The 18,756-nt window shown below is 46.2% G+C and overlaps 3 protein-coding genes across 4 annotated transcripts; 2 read left to right on the top strand and 1 right to left on the bottom strand.

Annotated features, from left to right (window-relative positions):
* Positions 1–751: 751 nt before the first annotated feature.
* On the bottom strand, positions 752–5,607 carry CFAP126 (cilia and flagella associated protein 126). Its single transcript, XM_081968244.1, has 5 exons — positions 5,551–5,607; positions 4,871–4,933; positions 3,095–3,175; positions 2,188–2,364; positions 752–1,640 (listed from the first exon to the last, which is right to left on the bottom strand). Exons 1-5 carry the CDS (start codon positions 5,575–5,577, stop codon positions 1,005–1,007), a joined length of 984 nt encoding a protein of 327 aa, XP_081824370.1. The 5' UTR covers positions 5,578–5,607; the 3' UTR covers positions 752–1,004.
* A 1,239-nt stretch (positions 5,608–6,846) lies between these two features.
* On the top strand, positions 6,847–13,280 carry CSKMT (citrate synthase lysine methyltransferase). 2 transcript variants are annotated; one of them, XM_081968270.1, is made up of 3 exons: positions 6,847–6,986; positions 10,021–10,174; positions 11,759–13,280. In XM_081968270.1, the coding sequence occupies exons 2-3, from the start codon at positions 10,060–10,062 to the stop codon at positions 12,454–12,456; spliced, it is 813 nt and encodes a 270-aa protein (XP_081824396.1). In that variant the 5' UTR covers positions 6,847–6,986; positions 10,021–10,059; the 3' UTR covers positions 12,457–13,280. The 2 variants fall into 2 exon arrangements, with proteins under 2 accessions (XP_081824396.1, XP_081824397.1); XM_081968271.1 differs by lacking the exon at positions 6,847–6,986 and having other exon boundaries at positions 10,098–10,206.
* Positions 13,281–17,575: 4,295 nt separating this feature from the next.
* On the top strand, positions 17,576–18,695 carry LOC309400005 (uncharacterized protein; the record flags this gene model as incomplete). Its single annotated transcript, XM_081968305.1, has 2 exons — positions 17,576–17,932; positions 18,418–18,695. 2 exons carry the CDS (start codon positions 17,576–17,578, stop codon positions 18,544–18,546), a joined length of 486 nt encoding a protein of 161 aa, XP_081824431.1. The 3' UTR covers positions 18,547–18,695.
* Between the last annotated feature and the right edge of the window lie 61 nt (positions 18,696–18,756).

The raw sequence follows: 18,756 nt of genomic DNA on the forward strand, positions 1-18,756 counted from the left end.
TGAGCTTGTCGATCAGAAAGGTCGGGGATTCAAATCCCGAGCGCCACGTAACGGAGTGAGCTCCTGTGACTCGTCCCAGCTTTTGCCAACCTAGCAGTTCGAAAGCACGTAAAAAATGCAAGCAGACAAATAGGAACCACCTTTGGTGGGAAGGGAACAGCGTTCCGTGCACCTTTGGCGTTGAGTCATGCCGGCCACATGACCACGGAGACGTCTTTGGACAACGCTGGCTCTTCGGCTTTGAAACGGAGATGAGCACCGCCCCCTAGAGTCGGGAAACACCTACGCGCAAGGGAAATCTTTACTTTTTGACCTTGGTGGATAAACCAGTCGTCGTGACTAGCGCCAATTGTGGTTGTAACTTGAGGAGTACGTGTTTCTTAAATGCCACTCGGGATACGACATCAAAAATCCTGAGACGGTCGAAGGCAAAACTTATTCAACCGTAGCTTAAATAAAGTCCGTCCGTCCGTCCCCCGCCCTCATCAGGAAAAACAGCTGCAAACTCAATGGCCAATTAGCTTTATTAATTATTAAGGGGGGAAAAAAACCTTGCGGTGTTAACAGCACCCTTCCATTGTCCCGCCGCTCCCTGCGATTTTCGGTTTCTTTTCGAACCCTTGCACTTGCGTTGGTAATCCCCCGGAGGGTTGAACCTCCCACCGGCGACCCGTTTCCCAGAGCGCGCACGGGGACGAGCGAGATGCAAGTCAGCAAAACCGGCGCTATATTTTTTTTTAGGAGGGGCGGGGGGTGGGCTCTCTTAGCCAATTTACGAAGACACAAACGGGACTTTGGAGATGGAGAGGGGTGAGGCGTGGGAGGACGGATCTGAACGGGGACGAGCGCAAACCACCACACACCAAAAAAAAAAAGGAAACGAAAAACACAGAAGGAAAGGCGTTTAACACACTGGTGCCTTCCACTTTTCTTTTTTTTAAGCATTGGTAATTGATTTTTTGTTTGTTTGTTTTCTTTTATTAAATCTGGCCTTCCGGGAAGATTTATGTAGAGGAAAGGGGTCGGGACGCGTTCCGTTCGGCACCTCCCGTCTTGGGCACCTCTAACCCCTGCCTGCTTTTCGTAAGGGGACGGCTTGGGGGCAACACCTCCGGCGAACGGTCACCCCGAGGGTTGACTTGCAGGGACCCCGGACGAGGATTCGCTTCCAGAGACCCCGGACGGCAAGGGGACAAAAGCTCGGGGGTCCCTAAGCCTTTGGCCCTCGCTTCCCGGGACCGGGGTCGGCCGGACGGAGGGGCCTCGGCGGAGATCGTCCGCCTCGGGGTGGGCTCCCGCGAGCCGGGGCGGTTGGACGTGGGCAGCTGGGGACTGGTGTCCTTCAGGCGCAGATCCATGCAACCCGGTTGGCGTGACAGTGGGATATCGTCGCTGTTCCTCTCCTGGGGTGGCTTGGCCTCCAACTCGTAAGCATCCTGGGCGTCGGCCCCACCGATGTCTTTCAGCCGGAGGTCCATGCTGCCGGGCTGCCGGGACAGCGGGCCGTTGGGGGTAGCCCCTACCCGGGAGCCGACTTCTTCGAAGGCCGGCATCTTGCCGGAAGAGAGAGGACGCTCGGACGTTTTCCCGGAAGTCCGGGGGTGGTTAGAGACTGCTTCCCTGATCACGGGGATGGAGGGCTGCGGGAGGGTGGGGGGAAGAGAACCGTTAGACTTATCTCCTATATAGGGAGTCCTCGACTTAGCAAGTATTCGTTTACTCCTTTTCATCCTCCCCCTCTTCGCAAACCCCTCTCCCTTCTAGCTCTGATGATGTTACCTAGTTGGGTTATGAAATGTCTGCAAAGAAACCATCAAGCTCAGAGAGCAGGAAAGACCCCACAGTCATTCTTCTTCCCCTCCCCTCCCCTTCCTCCCCCCCTCCTCCTCTTCTTCCCAACCCCCCTTCTAGGACTGATGATGTTACCTAGTAGGGTGATGAAAAATCTGCAAGGAAACCATCAAGCTCAGAGAGCAGGAAAGACCCCACAGTCACTCTTCTTCCCCTCCTCTTCTTCCTCCCCCTCCTCCTCCACTTCTTCCCAACCCGCCCTTCTAGCACTGATGACGTTACCTAGAAGGGTCATGAAACGTCTGCAAGAAAACCACCAAAGCTCAGAGAGCACCAAGGAGCTCCATCCACAGTTCAACTCCACAGCTACGAAATATTCTCCTTTTTGCCATTTACCTTGCCTACAATTTCTGGACACAATCCGTTGCACGCTTGGCTTAAGGCTGCCGATTTATTCATCCATTCGGTGAGCCGGGCGGCCGCGTCAATAGAACGGGAGGTGAGCGAGACCTTGGCCGGCGGGATTTTGAGGGGCATATCCCAAGTGGTCATATAGGTACCCCAAGGGGAAGCCTGTTGAAAAAGGTAGAAATCAGGGTTTGGCATTGGCCCGACGTTGCCTGCAATGATTAAAAAATGGGGCCCCTTCACACGCCTTGCAAGTCCTCGACTTAGGGCAATTGAGCCCAGGATTTACGTCGCTAAGTGAGAAATGTATTGTTCTGACCGAGGCTTCCCAAGAGCATGAAGCAAACTACTTGTTCTCCCGACAAAATACCCTTTTATTAATTGACTCTGAATTCTGCTCATTCACATCCAGCAAAGTCTTTCGAGGGAGGATTTACGGTCACAGACCTTATCAGGCTTGGAGAGCTGCCAGGCCGATCTCTGCAGAACTTGGCCAGGAGTTTCGGAGAGTCACAAACTCATTAAGCGAACTAATGGCCTCCTGCAAACTCCACTCCCCAGTCGCTCCTCTTTTATTCCCTCTGGGAGGGGCCATTCATCATCCTCCTGTGGCCTTACTCCCAAGTCGACCCCTGTTCTTTAGCTCTTCCCTTATTATTATTATTATTATTATTATTATTATTATATGAATCCATAATGTGACGGACTCCCAGCATGTCTCATGAATGCAGCCCCCAGTGTTTGATAAACCTGGGTTTAGAGTGTTGTATGAAGCCTCAAGGAAAACTGGATTAATTCTGTAAACAGCTAAAGGCTGTGCTGTGAGACCTCAGGCGGTCAGTTTTAAGGGACGAAATCCAAATGGTGATGGAAAGGAAAAAGAGAGAATGCTCACCTTAGAGCGTGGGATGGAAGGTAGCAAGTGACCTCTGTCATTGGCTATAATTTGAGTAAACCCTTCCCGGGCTGAAGGATGCTGGAGGGAGAAAAATAAGAGTGAGTGGAAGGAAAGAGAAAGGAAAGGAACGGAGAAAGGAAAGGAAAGGGAAGGAAGGAAAGGAGGAAGGAAAGGGAAAAGAGAAAGGAACGGAAAAGGAAGGGGAAAAAGGAAGGAAAGGGAAGGAAAAAGGGAAAGAAAGAAGGAAAGAAAGAAAAAAGGAGGGAGGGGGAAGGAAAGAATGAAAGGAAAGAAGAAGGGGAAGGGAAAGGAAAGGAAAAAGAGAAGAAAAGGGAAGGGAAGTGAAGGATGGTGGAGATGGAGAAAAAAGAGAAAGGAAAAGGAAAAGAACAGTTGAATACGTAGAATAGAACAGAATACAGGATAAAATACAGGAAAAATTCAAGATAAAATTCAGAATACAATATAATGCAGATGAAATATGGAACGAAAGCACGGAGTGGAATGGAACAGAGAGAAAAGAAAACAGAAGAGAAAATAGAATAGAGAAGAGAATAGGAATAGAAATAGAACAGAATAAAATGGAATTAGAATTACAATCCAATAACAATGTAAAATGCATTATTCATTAGCAAATGAAATCTCGAAGATGCCTCTGATAATTTAAGGCACACAATAGACATCCTACTCTTGTTCTTTCTTATTCTTCTCTGCCTACATTCTTTTCAAAAATAATAAAAAAAAAAGATTCAAAATGCACTCATCCATTAGATTTCATCTGGCAAGATTTAATGCTTTTCCTGCTTCTTGTTTTTAAACCTCCCCGTTCATTGTTAACACGAACCTATATTCATCCAGAAGCAAAAACTCACAATCCCATAAAACTCTTCCCCACACGAAGCACATTTTGGGGGGGGGGGAACTTTACAAAACTTGACTCGAAGTAGATAAACAATTAAAATATGTAATATAATCAAGACACAAGAAATGGAACCAAGGGCCGAGAACAGACACACTTGTTTTTTACAAATGCTACACATTTATCATTTATTTTATAGATTACATTCACAATTTAGCCTTAGAAAAAAGTGACTTAGAGCCGGTCCTCACACTTACGTCCGTCGTAGCGTTTCCCTCACAGTCACAGTCCTGACTAGGCGGCTCAGTGGCTAAGACACTGAGCTTGTCGATTGGCAAGCTCGGCAGTTCGGCGGTCCGAATCCCTAGTACAGGTCTCCTGCTTGAGCAGGGGGTTGGACTAGATGACCTCCAAGGTCCCTTCCAACTCTGTTACTGTTTACATGATCAAATATTGGACTTTTGGCAACTGGCAGAGATTTGCAGTAGTTGCAGGAGCTTCCCAAACAGCTTCCAAACAGCAAAGTGAACGGGTGAGGTGGGGGGGGGGGAAGCCTGATTAACGACTGCGTGATTCACTTAACGACTGCAAGATTTACTTAACGACTGCAGCGATTTCAAAACTCAAAATGGGGCTTGGTCCCTAAATTCAAGCAAGGCCTAAACTTGAAAGGAAGGGCAGCCTTTTTTTTTTCTCAAGAAAAAGGAGGAAATTTAGAATTTCAATCCATTTTGAAGATCCGCTAATATTTTCAGGATGCCCCAATTCTGCGAGTCCACAGGACACGCAAAGCGCCAACAAACTCCACGGGACGTGTTCTGACAACCCCAGTTGGCTACATCCAGGATTTAGAAGGTCGTGTGAACCCAAAATAGGTTTTTTTTTGGAGGGGGGGTGTCTTCAAAGCAACTCACCGCTTTAGTAACCTTGGGAAGACTCCAGCTTTGCAAATTCCGTGGGTTATAGGCATCTTCGTACTGGAAAACCAAGCGGGAGGGTTGGGGAATGAAAATATAGAAAGCAATCGATCGATATATCAATGTATTTATTCTATATTGAGCTATATATTGATCTAATAAATCAATATATCCATTTGTGTGTGTGTGTGTGTGTATAATGTGGGAACAGGCCAAAACGGGATGAAAATAGGGGCAGAACCTGTTGGGGGGGGGGAAGGTGGGGTCGATTTGTAGCAGGAAAATAGAATTTTAAAACACCCCCCCCCAAATAAATAAATAATATTTTGTTTTATTTTATTCTCTTTGTATTGGGGGGGGGAAAAAACTTTTGTTCCCCTTGGAATTTGCGATCAAGAGGTTAAAATGGTGGGAGGAGGTGAGACGATCCCTCCTGTAGAATTCCCCCCCTCCCATTTCTGCGCTCCGCTGCATGGGATTTGTAGTCCCCAGCATTTCTCTGCACCTCCAAACTCGCGATGGGAGTTGTAGTCCAACCTATCTTGCAGGTGCTATGGGGCAGGGAGGCTCCCCCTCTGCCCTGATGCTGGCCTTCCCCCCCCCATCATGCATTTAATCCCCACCCCACCCCTAAATTTGGGGCGGGGGGGGAATTGGGGGACGCCCCCCTTTCTCACCTGCCCCGAGCTGAAATGCGTTGCCATCGCGGCTTTGCCGGGTTTTTGTTTGGGCCGTCGCCTAGCAACGGCGGGAGGGGCGGTTGAGAACAAAGGACCGACTCCGGCCAATCGGAGGGCGGCGGTAGGCTAAGCCACGCCCCCCTCCTTCCCTCCTCTGCCCGCCAGGCGTCGCCGTCGCTTTCCGCGTTGGCTTTCGTCCTCGTTGAGGCCTAGCAACTTGGTTTGTCATTGGAAAGGAAAAAAAGAAGCGGGGTGGGGAATTGGGTGGAGAGTCTTATGAATAAATTCCTTCTTAAATACGGCATTAATATTATTTTATTGTTTTATTTTATTATTCTATATTATTTTATTGTTTTACTGTTTTATTATTGTATTATTGTTTTATTTTATTATTCTATTATTTTATTATTATTTCATTATTTTATTTTATTATTTCATTATTTGTTTTATTATTATTTTATTTACTATTCTATTTTATTATTTTATTATTTCATTATTATTTTGTTTTGTTTTTTATTATTTTATTAACTTTTATTCATTAAACATAATAATAATACTAATGCTGTACTTAAGAGCAATTTAGATTATTATTATTAACTATTATTCATTAACCAAAACAATAATTATAATACCGTATTTAAGAATGAAAACTTATTGTTGTTTAATAGATAAAAGTTAATAATAATAATAATAATAATAATAATAATAATAATAATGTATTTATGAGCAGATCAGCTTATTATTATTATTATTAACTTTTATTCATTAAACATAATAATACCGTATTTAAGAGCAATTTAGAGTATTATTATTATTATACTTTATTCATTAAACACGAAACTCAGTCAACTGAACATTCAAAAATGTTTTGTTGTTGTTATACTGTATTAAAAAAACAAGCTGAGTTTGTAAGTTTTAAAGACGTATAAACCAGGATGGGTTTTAAGGGGTGGGTGATGCTGGTTTCCCCCCCCCCCTTAAACGTAAACTCACATTTTTACTTGTTTATTTCCTGTTTGTTTGTTCATGTCTGTTGATTTGATTTATCACTCCTTTGTGTAATTTTGGAGTTGTTTTATTTTATTTTTCATTTATTTCACGTCAGCTGTGAGTTTGATTTTTTTTTTAAATTTTATTTTAAGCCAGTCTGTGCATTTTTGCTTCTTGATTTCATTCCGAGTCGCTTGTTCGTTTTAGCGTTTAGCTGCTGATTTAATTTTGAGATGTTGGGTTGTTGTTTTTTTTTATGTTTATTTTTTTTTCTTTTCACATTTATTCAGGGTTTTCTTTTTCCCTTCAGGATGCGTCTCTTCCGGCTTCTCCTGCCAGATGTTGGAGACCCAACCTCCTCCCACTCCTCCTGGTGTTTCCAGCCATTTTTCCCACCCCGCTAAGGATGCCTTTTTATCTGCCCCAACAAACTTCTGCCGGCGGTAATTAAAACTGTATTTATAGCAAGCGGGGATGAGTTAATCTTGCAAAGATAATTAAAAGCTGCCAGGCCAACCTCGAGGGGAGCTGCGATTTCCCCTGTCAGTTTCCCTTGGATGAGCACGTTAAGGTGTGACGAATCTCTGGAGAACCACTCGGGGGCAGCATGGCGACACACACAATTCTGCCCCCTGCTGGCCGCATTGGAGTTTTGCAAAATCGGGAGGAGTTTTTTGCAAAGCAAGAGAAGGGGAGGGGGGGAGATTAAAAAAAAGCCCCCCATCAATTCTAGATGCTTTGGGATGGAGATGCTTTAATCTGGGATTAAAAACTATTTTAAAAATAATTTAAAATAACAAATGGAACAAGGGGGGAATCTTGGAAGAGATGCCAAGTTGAGATGCTGTGTTTCCTTGGCTCTTTCCTGCCTTCCTTTCTTTTTCCCCTTTTCCTTCCTCTCCCCTTTTCTTTCTCCTTTCCTTTTCCTCCTTCCTTTCTTTCGTTGCCTGCCTCCTTCCTTCCTCCCTCCTTTCTTTTTTCTTTCTTTTCCTTCTTTCCTTGCTCTCTCCCTCCATTCTGCTCTTCTTCCTTCCTTGATCTTCCTACCCACCCTCCTCCTCTCTTTTCTACCTTATCCTTCCTTTCCTCCCTCTCCTTCCTCCCTTCTTTTTCATTCCTTTCTTCCGACTTTTCTTTCTATCTTCCATCCAACCCTCCATCTTTTCCTTCCTTCCATCCAGCCATCGTTTCCTCCCTCCCTCCTTCCTTTCTTTTCCTCTTTCCTTCTTTTCTCTACGTACCCTCCCCCTCTCTCTCTTCTCCCTTTTCCTTCCTTTCATCCTTTCCTCCCTTCTTTTTCCTTCCTTCCTTATTTCCGCCCTCCCTCTTTTCTCCCTCCATTCTTTTCCTTCCTTCCTTCCTTCTTGCCTTCCTTTCCCTTTTTCCTTCCTCTTCCTACCTTCCCTCCCTCTCTCTTTTCTCCCTTTTCCTTTCATCCTTTCCTCCCTTCTTTTTCCTTCCTTCCTCCCTCCCTCTTTCCTTCTTCCCTGCCTTCCCTCCTTCCCTCCCTCCATCTTTCCTTCCTCCCGTTCTTTTCTTTTTCTTTCTTTTTCTTTCTCTCTCTCGCTCCTTTTTTCCTTCCTCCTCCTTCCTCCTTCCTCTTCCCTCCCCAAACACATCCTGCCGCAACCCCCCTCTCCCCTCGGTAATTCAAGACCCCACAGAGCCACGAAGGGGGAAGAGGACATCTGGGCCCATCATGCTGGGCTGGTGGGTCCCGTCTGGAGAGGCCGCAGCAGAGCCCCGGGTCCCACTCACCCCCCCCCCAGCCCATCTCTGCCCTCCAGGCGCCTTTTGCAGGTGGGGGGGGGGGGTGCTAGAGCCCCCCTCGGCCAGCTGAGGAATGACAGGGGAGGAGAGTGAAGGAGGGGCTGACTCACTCTATGCAAATGCTCCACCAATGGCCACCCGGACAGCCAGCTGGCATGATGGGAAACGCACAGAGGGGCGAGAGAACCCCCCTTTTCACCCCCAAATCCCCCCACGGGAGATTCTGTTGCAGTCCAGCTGAAGCCAATCCCTGGGCCGAATTGATCCCTTGGGATCTCTTTGCAACCCAGTCCTGCTCCCCAAAACCTGGAGGATCCTCCTCATGGGAGTCTCAGGCCTCATCCGCCTGGCTCCAGTATCGCTTCTCGGCCTTTTGGCTAAGATCAAGTGTAGTATCTGTTCTTATCAGTTTAATATCTGATATGTCCTCTATTTGAGGACTACATATTAAATGGATTTTTGGAACTGGGAGATGGAATAGGGGCTTGCTCCGTCCACTCCAAGCATCGGCCTGGTATTGCAGTACCTCCAGGAACGGTGCACCTCCCCTTGGGAGGAATCTCACTGGTCAAAAAATAGATCTTGACTTGGAATCTTGTGGGGAGATCCACTGAGAGGCCCTGGGATCTGGCTGCAGCCTCTGCCTCTCAATATTTGCACCCATGTGCAAGTCCTGTGTTAGGTGGGCATGTAGTTTATGATGATGGGTGGATGAGGTTATCTATGCCTAATAGATCATATGAGGATCCTGTTTAGGGGTAGGAAGGAGGGCTAAGTTGGGGAGTGTGTTAAAATCTTTCAATGCCTTAAGAGGTCATCAAGGATCCAGTCTTAATGCCAGGAACGGGGGGGGGGGCTAAATTGGGGAGTGGGTTAAAAAAGGGTTATAGTGCAATAAATCCTAAAAAGATCCGGTTTAAGAGTAGGAAGGGGGGCTAAATTGGGGAGTGGGTTTAAAAGTCTTTCAATGCCTTAAGAGGTCATCAAAGGATCCAGTCTTAATGCCAGGAAGAGGGGCTAAATTCTGGAGAGGGTTAAAAAAGGCTTTAACTGTAATAAATCCTAAAAGGATCCAGTTTAGGGGTAGGAAGGGAGACTAAATTGGGGAGTGGGTTAAAATGCCCAATATAAACAGGATCTTAGGCCAGGAAGGGGTTCTCCATCGAGCAGTGGCTTCAAAAGGCTTTAAGGTCCCAATTTTATTTTATTTTTTTCCACACCTGTCATTTCTCTTTCTCAAATCCGTTAAAAAACAACAACACACACACACACGCACAAAACCTGCCCTGGAAAACCCACCAAGGAAATCCACTTTTTTAATGGCTTCAGAGCTCTACCAAAATCACCCGCCAGCTTAAAGAAATCTGTCCTTTTATTCCCCCTCCTTTGGAAGAGCCGAATCAGCATTTCACCAGCTTCCCAAAATTAAAATGAAAACAAAACATTGCATTATCTTTGGTTTGCAACGTTGCAAGTGGAGGATGGATGATCCGTGAGCGTTTAGATCCACAAAATCCTTTTTGAATGTCACCTTTGTTGTTCCAGCTTGACAGGCGGGGAGAGAGAGAGGGGGGTGGTGGGAAAAAAAACCTTTGATCCTGTTTTAATTGCTTGGGAGGAGATTTTTAAAAAGGGTGCAAGGAAAGGGAGGGGTGTGGGCTGAGCCCTTTATTTATTTATTTTTTGCATTCTGCTTTTCCGCCTTAGCTCCTCCTTAAGGCGTCCTTTCCTCCTTTCCGCGGGAAGATGGCAGCCAGGAAGGCGTTTGCAAAAATCCCCCGGCTGAACAGATCTCCCTTCGGACTCTGGATCCCCCTTCAAACCGTCCCTGCGTCCTTCGCTCCTTTTTCTGCATGGACAGGTGGAGGAAGTTCAAGAGACAGGCGTTATGATGTTGAGTTTAGTTTAGTAGTTTAGCTTAGTAGCTTAGTTTAGTTTAATCTACGGCAATTGTTTATTTGATTTTATTAGCTTAGCTTACCTTAATTTATCATTTTATTATTTATCTTTATTTATATTTCTTTTGTTATTTTGTTTGAGTATTTTATTTTAATAAATTAACAAAGTAATTATTATTTTTACTTTATTTTGTTGATTTTATTAATACTTTCGTTTATTATTTTGTTTTGTTTTATGTTATATTATTTTATTGATTTCATTGTATTATTTTATTTTATTGATTTTATGATTACTTTATGATTTTATTTTGATTTATATTGTTTTATTTCATTTTATTATTTTTTTATTGATTTTAGGATTATATTATTTCATTGTCTTATTCTATTTTGTTGATTTTATGATTATTATTTATTTTGATTTATATTGTTTCATTTCATTTCATTTTATTATTTTATTTTATTGATTTTATTATATTATTTCATTGTCTTATTCTATTTTGTTGATTTTATGATTATTTTATTATTTTATGTTGTTTATATTATTTTATTGATTTTATTTTATTATTTTATTTTATTGATTTTATTATATTATTATTTCATTGTATTATTTTATTGATTTTATGATTACTTTATTTTATATTATACTATTTTATGGATTTTATTTTTATTATTTTGTTCATTTTATTTTATTATTCCTTTATTTTGTTTTATATTATATCATTTTATTGATTTTATTATTACAGAAGGATCAGGATGAAGAAGACAACCAGGAAAAGTTAGATATTTTTTTATCCTGCATGCTTTGCTCTTCGAACTTTTTTCTGCACTGTTCTAATTGTCAGAAATCGTCAGTTGTTTGATTGTTTACTGCTTCATATCTTTGGGTTAATTCAGTGGGTTTCGGTGTGTGAAAACTGCATCCCCCTCAAGCAAAATTGTATGTCATTGCTGAAGGGTATTTTAATTACATTTCAAAGACAGAACAATCCAGGAACCACAGGGCCATTTATATGCAAATGTACTTCCTTTTTAAAATCAGAATAGCAGAGTTGGAAAGGACCTTGGAGGTCTTCTAGTCCAACCCCCTTCTTGGGCAGGAAACCCTATCCCGTTTCAGACAAATCGTTGCCCAGTCTCTTTTTAAAAACGTCCAGTTTTTACTTCTGGTGGCAAGCAGTTCCACTGTTTAATTATTCTCACCGCTAGGAAATTTCTCCTTAATTCCAGGTCGCTTCTCTCCTTGATTCGTCTCCGTCTTTCTCTTCTTGTCCTGCCTTAAGGGGGCTTGGAGAATAGGTTGACTCCCCTCCTCTTTGGGGCCGCCCCTCAAATATTGGAAAGCTGCTATCACGTCACCCCTAGTCCTTCTTTTCCCTCGACTAGACAAACCCAATTCCTGACACCGTTCTTTAGACACTTTAGCCTCCAGCCCCCTAATCCTCTTCTCTGCACCCCCCCAAAAGGAAGGAAAATGTCAGCACGCATCTCAGGTTGAGGGTGAGCAACTTCCATTTCTCTCCATCCCACCCCCCACCCCATCTTTGCAGACGATCTGCTTTGGAATATGGACCAGTGTGAAGCTTGGGATCGCTTCTACGCCCGGAGGGAGAAAAACGGACCTCCCCATCCATTTGACTGGTTCTTTGGCTACAAAGAGATCTCAACGTTTCTCGGCTCCGTTCTTGGGGGGCTGCCCTCTGGCCGAACACGGGTCTTAGATGTCGGCTGCGGCGCTTCGTCCTTGGGCTTGGAGCTCTACCAGCACTCGCCCGTCAAGCTTCACGTCTCTTGTCTGGATTTTTCCTCCGCAGCCATCCAATGTCTCGCACAGATGTTGCGGGACAGCTCTCCGCCACGCCACCCGCGATCCGAGCTGGAGTGCCACCTGGGCGACGCCACTCAGCTCTCCCGCCTCTTTGCTTCGGGGTCTTTCCACTTAGTTCTCGACAAAGGGACCTGCGATTCGGTCCTACGGGGAGACCCGCAGCGAGCAAAACGCTTAGTGTCCGAGTGTCTACGAGTCCTGAGGCCGGAGGGGTGCCTCGTCCAGATCTCCGACGAGGATCCGGATGCCAGGGTGCCGTTCCTGGAAACGGCCAGCGGGGCCAACATCAACGTCAAGGAGATCGCCAACGTTAGCGGCATCTCGTATTATGCTTACACCCTCCGCCTCAAAGCTCCAGACCCATCAGATGTGGGGCAGCCCTCCAAGTCTCCGAGGAATCCATCATTGAGTGAAATTTAACAACAGACATAACTTACAACACCCATTTATCTTTTATCACACACTCCAGTCGTTTAGAGGTGGTTCATTTTTTCATTTTCATTGTTTACTAGCTGATAACCTAGCGCTCCCCGGGTATTTATAGACGTTGAAGTGTTTGTCTGACAGGAGACAGGCCTTTTTCCCCCTACTCCCATGCCCATCGTCCTTGCCCTCTCCCTTCCCCTCCCATGCGCTCCTCTTTCCCGCCCTGTCTACGATCCTGGCACTTTGCCCTAAATCCATCAGGCGCTTCCCCATTCGTCCACTAGAGGGCAAACATTCACGGCTGGCTTTCCAGAGGAAGCTGCGGAGGAACTAACATCACAAACAATTGCCACTCTAGGATGCCACACTCGCTGTGCTTAACAGCCCAGGCGTTTCAGAGTTATGCTGGAACACACACAGACACTAGGGGTGTCTTTGTTTCCAGAGGGTAGTTATCTGTGTACTAAGTTTGGTTGAAATTGCTTGAGGCGTTCCAGAATTATGCTGGATCATTCATACATACATACATACATACATACATAATAAAATAGATTTTCTTGATCTGGATTCTCAGATTTCCCCTTTTGTGCAAAGGAACACCACAAACACAAGCAATTATTTTTATTTTTTTTACAGTTGGCTTCCTTCGGGCAGACCACGAAAGCCGTAAAAGCTCGTTTCCAAAACGGCAGGAAACGACCAAGTCAATACGACGGTTAGTGGTTATTCTTGAATTTCAAATGCAAATATTGGCCGCTGTTCTAGATTTGAGGAGACAGGGATGTGTTTTTTTTAAATAAAAAAAAAGCTGCCATCTTTTGATTTTGTTGTGATTTATTTCTTTAGTAAATTGTTAGGAAAGCCATTCAGCGTCCTTCAGAATTGGACGACCTACAAGCATATTCAATTAATACAAATTATTATTTATGATGATTATTATTAGTTAGAGCCCAGTACGTCTATAACTTCCTAGCTGTCGCAACACGGTTCCCATTTTCCCGTTTTCTTAGTCGAATGCCACACATTTTCAAGCCGGAGCCCAAGATCCATTCCGCGTTGAGAAGAAGTTTCACGAAATGCAACCGCCGTGATTTTATTCCCCGATCAGCTAAATTCCTTGCGGGGTTATCCTCCCGACGGTTACGCCGCTGAATCAAACACGAGGGGCGGCGAATGTGCGGGAATATTTGCGTGCGGGTGTCAGTCTTTCCAAGCAGCTCTCGGCTTACGACGTAGGACTGGTGTCGGAGTTTGGTGAATAAGAACGAGGCCAAAATAGAGGGGGGGGGAACCCTCCTCCACAATCTCCACATTGACTCGGTGCTACTGGGAACCAGGTTTCCCATCCTGGTTCTGGTTTATAAGAGGTTAGGAAGATATCGGCGCATCCCGTCGATCCCAGGATAAAGCTCCAGGTTTTACAGTAAGAGATCTTCCACGTCGTTTTCAAAAGAGGAAAACCCTAAAATAATAATAATAATAATAATAATAATAATAATAATAATAATAATAATAATAATAATAATAACAATAATAACAATAATAACAATAATAACAATAACAATAATAATTGATTAATATTAATAATGATGATTATTATTATTAATGATTAATAATGATTAATAATAATATAATAATACTAATGATTAATGATGATGATGATGTAAAAATAGGAGGCCAGAGGTTAAGGATCGTTACGCAGCGTTATATTAGAGCCCCCCAAACCACTTGGGATCAACCCAGGAACATCTGGAGGAGATTCACATGTACATCTGGAAGGGCTTTTCCAGGAGCACCTGGAGGAGCTTCCTGGGATAACATCTGGATAAGCTTCCTAAGGATCCTAGCACAACAGTGGCCAACCAGCTACCCAAACGACCCAAGATGACGTCAAGGCAGACCCAACCAGTTCTCCCAACCCTGAGCTCACCAGCCTCCAGTTCCTCCTCTTCCCCGTCGGCCAGGAACTTGTCGGGCTCCTCCCCTTCCAGCGATGGGAAGTCCTCCGGAGGCCACAGGAGCTCCCCGCTCTCCCCATCGCTCCCTTCGCTGGGCTCCACCACGATGGAGGGCAGCCGGGTCTTCTCAAAGACGAGACCTTCGCGAGGAGCCCTCTCGCAAGGCCACCGCTCCGGCTCCGTGAAGCCCCCCGAAAGCCTTTCGGCCTTGCCCAGGAGCTCCGGGTGGTCCTGAGAAGAGGACCTGTCTCCGCAGGGAAAGCCTGTGTCCAGGGGAGGACTCTTCGACAGATCCCATCCAAGATCTTGCGGGGGAGTCAGAAAGGCCTGGGGAGAAGAAAAAAAACCCCACCAATGGGATCAACCTGAGAGCAGAGTTGCTAGAACTCCCAGTCTCCTGGTGTTCGGCCCAAAGTCACCCAGCCGGCTTTCATGCCTAAGGAGGGACTAGAACTCCCAGTCTCCTGGTGATCGGCCCAAAGTCACCCAGCTGGCTTTCATACCTAAAGTGGGACTAGAACTCCCAGTCTCCTGGTGATCGGCCCAAAGTCACCCAGCCAATTTTCAGTCCCTAAGGTGGGACTAGAACTCCCAGTCTCCCACTTTCTAGCCTGGAGCTTTAACCACTAGACTGAACTGCCTCCCCCTAGCCCAAGATTTGCGTGGGAATCGACACCTGTGCTGAGGAGGCCACGAATGAGCTGCGAAAGCAAAGGGGATGGATCGGGATCTCGCAATTCCGAGACGCGGCCTGAGACTTACCTGCCTGCTGAGGGAAGGATCGGAGCTGGTGCAGACTTCTTTGGCCAAGCTCCACTGCATTTCTTGGTTGGAGTTTAAATCCGACTCGCCGCTCGGCACTGGATTCGAATCCGACACCTGCTTCTGATAAGGAGCATTTTCCTCAGCTGAAGGCGTGGGATTCTTTCTCTTCTGGACCTTTTCCATCATGTTCGCATCTGTAGAGGCGGCACAAAAACACAAGCAGCCCTTGTTTAGCGTCCACCATCAAGACTGGTCATTAAGTGAAGCGGTCAGTAAGATGAAACCGCAGCCGTGCCCAGGACTGGAGTTCAGCTTTTTTCCTCGGCTCGACAGACCCACGAAGGTCGTCGACGGGAGGGACCAGTTCACCAAAGTGAACTCTTTCAGCACCTTTCGTCCCTCCGCGCACGCGGTCGTGAAACGAGGCGGTCACTAAAGCGAGGACAGCATCTATCTTGCGTTTTGGGCAGTTCGCAGCTCAAAACGGAGGTTAAAAATGCAAAAAAGACCGGGAAAGAAATAGCATCTCTCAATCCATCGGAGACAATATTTGCTGTCGCCGGCTCTCCTCCTACCGTACCCCGGCTGCTGGCTGGGGAGGATGGAAGTCATGGTCCATTCGTGTCAAGCTGCATCCGGAATCAAGATGGGCCTCGGTTCCCTTGGCTGCGTGTCGTCCCAAACACTTCAGCAAAGGAGGGTTTTGAAGGCGGATTAGTGGCTGAGAGATAAATGTCTGGATTGATATCTCAGGAGGCTTCCGGCCTCTTGCCAAGGTCATCTTGGAGCAGGAGGAGAAGGTCAGCCAGATCTTTGTGGCGTGGTTCAATCTTAACAGGGGACAGCTGGCCAGAGAATATATAAACAGAGAGCAAAGCCCTCTGCCTCCTTCCACTGATGATGTTACCTAGTTGGATCATGAAACGTCTGCAAGAAAACCACCAAGCTCCGAGAGCACCAAGGATCCTCCAGTTCCCTCCTCCTCCTCTTCCTTCTCCTCCTCCTGATTCTCCCTACTCCCTTCTAGCACTGATGATGTTACCTAGTTGGGTCATGAGACATCTGCAAGAAAACCACTAAGCTCAGAGAACACCAAGGACCCCACAATTCTCCCCTTCCTCCTTCTCCCTTCTAGCACTGATGATGTTACCTAGTTGAGTCATGAAACGTCTGCAAGAAAACCACCAAGCTCAGAGAGCACCAAAGATCTCACAGTTGTTGCCCTCCTCCTCTCTGCATCCCCCACTCCCCTTCTTTCACTGATGGCATTACCTAGTTGGGTCATGAAACATCTGCAAAAGAGCACCAAGGAGCCCACAGTCATCGTCGTCTTCCTCCTCCTCCCCACGAACCCCACTCCCATCTAGCACTGATGACGTCACCTACTTTGGTAATAAAACGTCTGCAAGAAAGCCACCCAGAACCCCATACCTGGTTAAGGGAGATCATCAAGACCCTCCTCAACGTTCAAACATAACCATCTTCCAGTTTGACAAAGCCAGAGAAACCGGAGGGGAGGAGGAGGGGGAGAAAGGGAGATGAATGAATTCCAGCAGCTTTACCTTTTGATCCCAAGCTTCCCACCTCCTCGTTTTAGTTCTCCATATATTGTTTACCTTTTCTTGGCTCCTAACTTTTGGAAGCCGAAGGAGACGCGGTCACTAACGGCAGCTCATCCTTCGGCCTCGGTTGGATAACCAGACGGGGAAAGCGGAAGGAGGGAAGGCTGGGGACGAATCAGGGCTGGAATCACCATCCGAAGTGAAGCCCAAAGGGCCAGTGGACGATGCCCAGATTACTAATCTCCTTCTGAGCTCATGGAAATTTCAGTGAGAGCTAAGAAGCTCAGGGAAATGTAAGGTAATCTCATGGAGGCCGGGGGGGGGGGGGGGGGGCGGGGATGAGCCTTGACCGCCTGGGGTGTGGATAATATCTCTTATTTCGGAGGGTTTGATCCTTCCCCAGCTTAAGACAAGTTGCTTAAGGCAGGGTTTGTCAACTCAGCCACTTGAAGACTTCAGCTCCCAGAAGTCCCCAGGCAACACGGCTGGACTTCAACTCCCAGAAGCCCCCAGCCACCTCAGCTTTCTAAAGCATATCTGTGCTTCTGAGGAAGAGGAAGAGGCAGGCGCACATATGATTCCACTTTTATTTCTTTAAAAAAATACCTGGAATTTTGTCCCGTCTGGGAAGAGGCATTGGTCAAATCTCTTAAGTTTGCAGGGAAAGCCACCATGGAAATTGTCTGTGCAAGAAGCTGAGTGAAGATGGTTGGACTCCAACTCCCAGAATTCCCCAGCCAGCCTGCTTCAAGATGGGTGGACATGCTGCCTGGAGGATTCTGGGAAGTCTATCTCTTTTCCAAGTTGCCAAGGTTGAGAGACCCACGTATGCACAACAACCTGAAGGCAAATTCTAACCGTGAAACTTGGACATTTGAAGAAGGGGGAAAAGAGGAAGATTTCCTCAGGCCGCCACACGAGGGCGCTCAACCCCGAGAAAGAAGCTTCTCTTCCTTTAGCTTAAGCAGCTTACGCTCCGGCCAGGCGCCCTTGTGCTCTCTATGGTGGTCCGGCGCTGCTTCAGGTCCCCCTCGCCGCTTCCGGGAAGAGTCGCCACGGCCCGCCATGGCCATCAAGTCGCGCGTTGTCAAGGCGGTGGGCACCGCGGTGGGCATCTTCGCCGGGGCTCTGTTGCTCTTTCAGGCGTGGCCGTCCGACGAGGTGCGCTCGGCGAAGATCAGCAAGGTGAGGAAAGCAGCTTTAAAACATGAGGACTAGCACCTTACATAAAGAGCCTAACCTGAATTATGAGGACTAATGCCTTGCATAAGACCTTGTTCTAAATTATGAGGACTAGCACCCTGCATTAGATCCATAACATAACCGATCTGGCTTTCATGATTAAACAAGCTTTGCATGATTCTGGCAAAAGACCTTCATCATTACACCTAGCTGGCATTTCAGATCAGATCTTATTAAAGAACCACAAGGACTAGCATCTTAAATAGGATTCTACTCCGAAACCTGAGGATTAACACCCTAAGTATTGCCCATGCAGAACCACAAGGATTAGCCTCTTTAAAAGATCATATTCAGAACTACGAGGACTAGAATCTTTGCTGTCTAGTTAGGAGAAGAGATCACAAAGGACAAGTACTTTTCCCACCTCAGGTGATATTCAGATCCCCAAAACGGGGTTTGCCTTCCTCACGTCGTCTTCCTCCCTGCAGGAATTCCGGGAGTCCAGCCAGAATTATTCAGACTCACAACGGCAGAACGCCTTGATAATGGAGGTCCTGAAGGAGGCCGCCACGACAGATGAGAATTGGGCCCGAAAATCTTTCTCTTCGAAAAAGTAGCAATGGCTGTGACTCGAAAAAGGCTGTGAGGTGCTTGGACTGCACAAGTGTGATGAAAATCACATTTTCTCTTCGACCTGTTTCTTCCTCGGGGTCCTTTTATGGCTTGCTTGGTAAGCTGTCTTCATAAATTAAAAAATGGCACTTTGGAGTGTTGTTCTGTGTGTGTTTCATGCCTGGCAAAATCGAAAAACGGACCTTGGAAAAACG

Source organism: Natrix helvetica (genome assembly GCF_964273705.1).
Source record: "Natrix helvetica genome assembly, chromosome: 16".
NCBI classification, from domain to species: Eukaryota; Metazoa; Chordata; class Lepidosauria; order Squamata; family Natricidae; genus Natrix; species Natrix helvetica.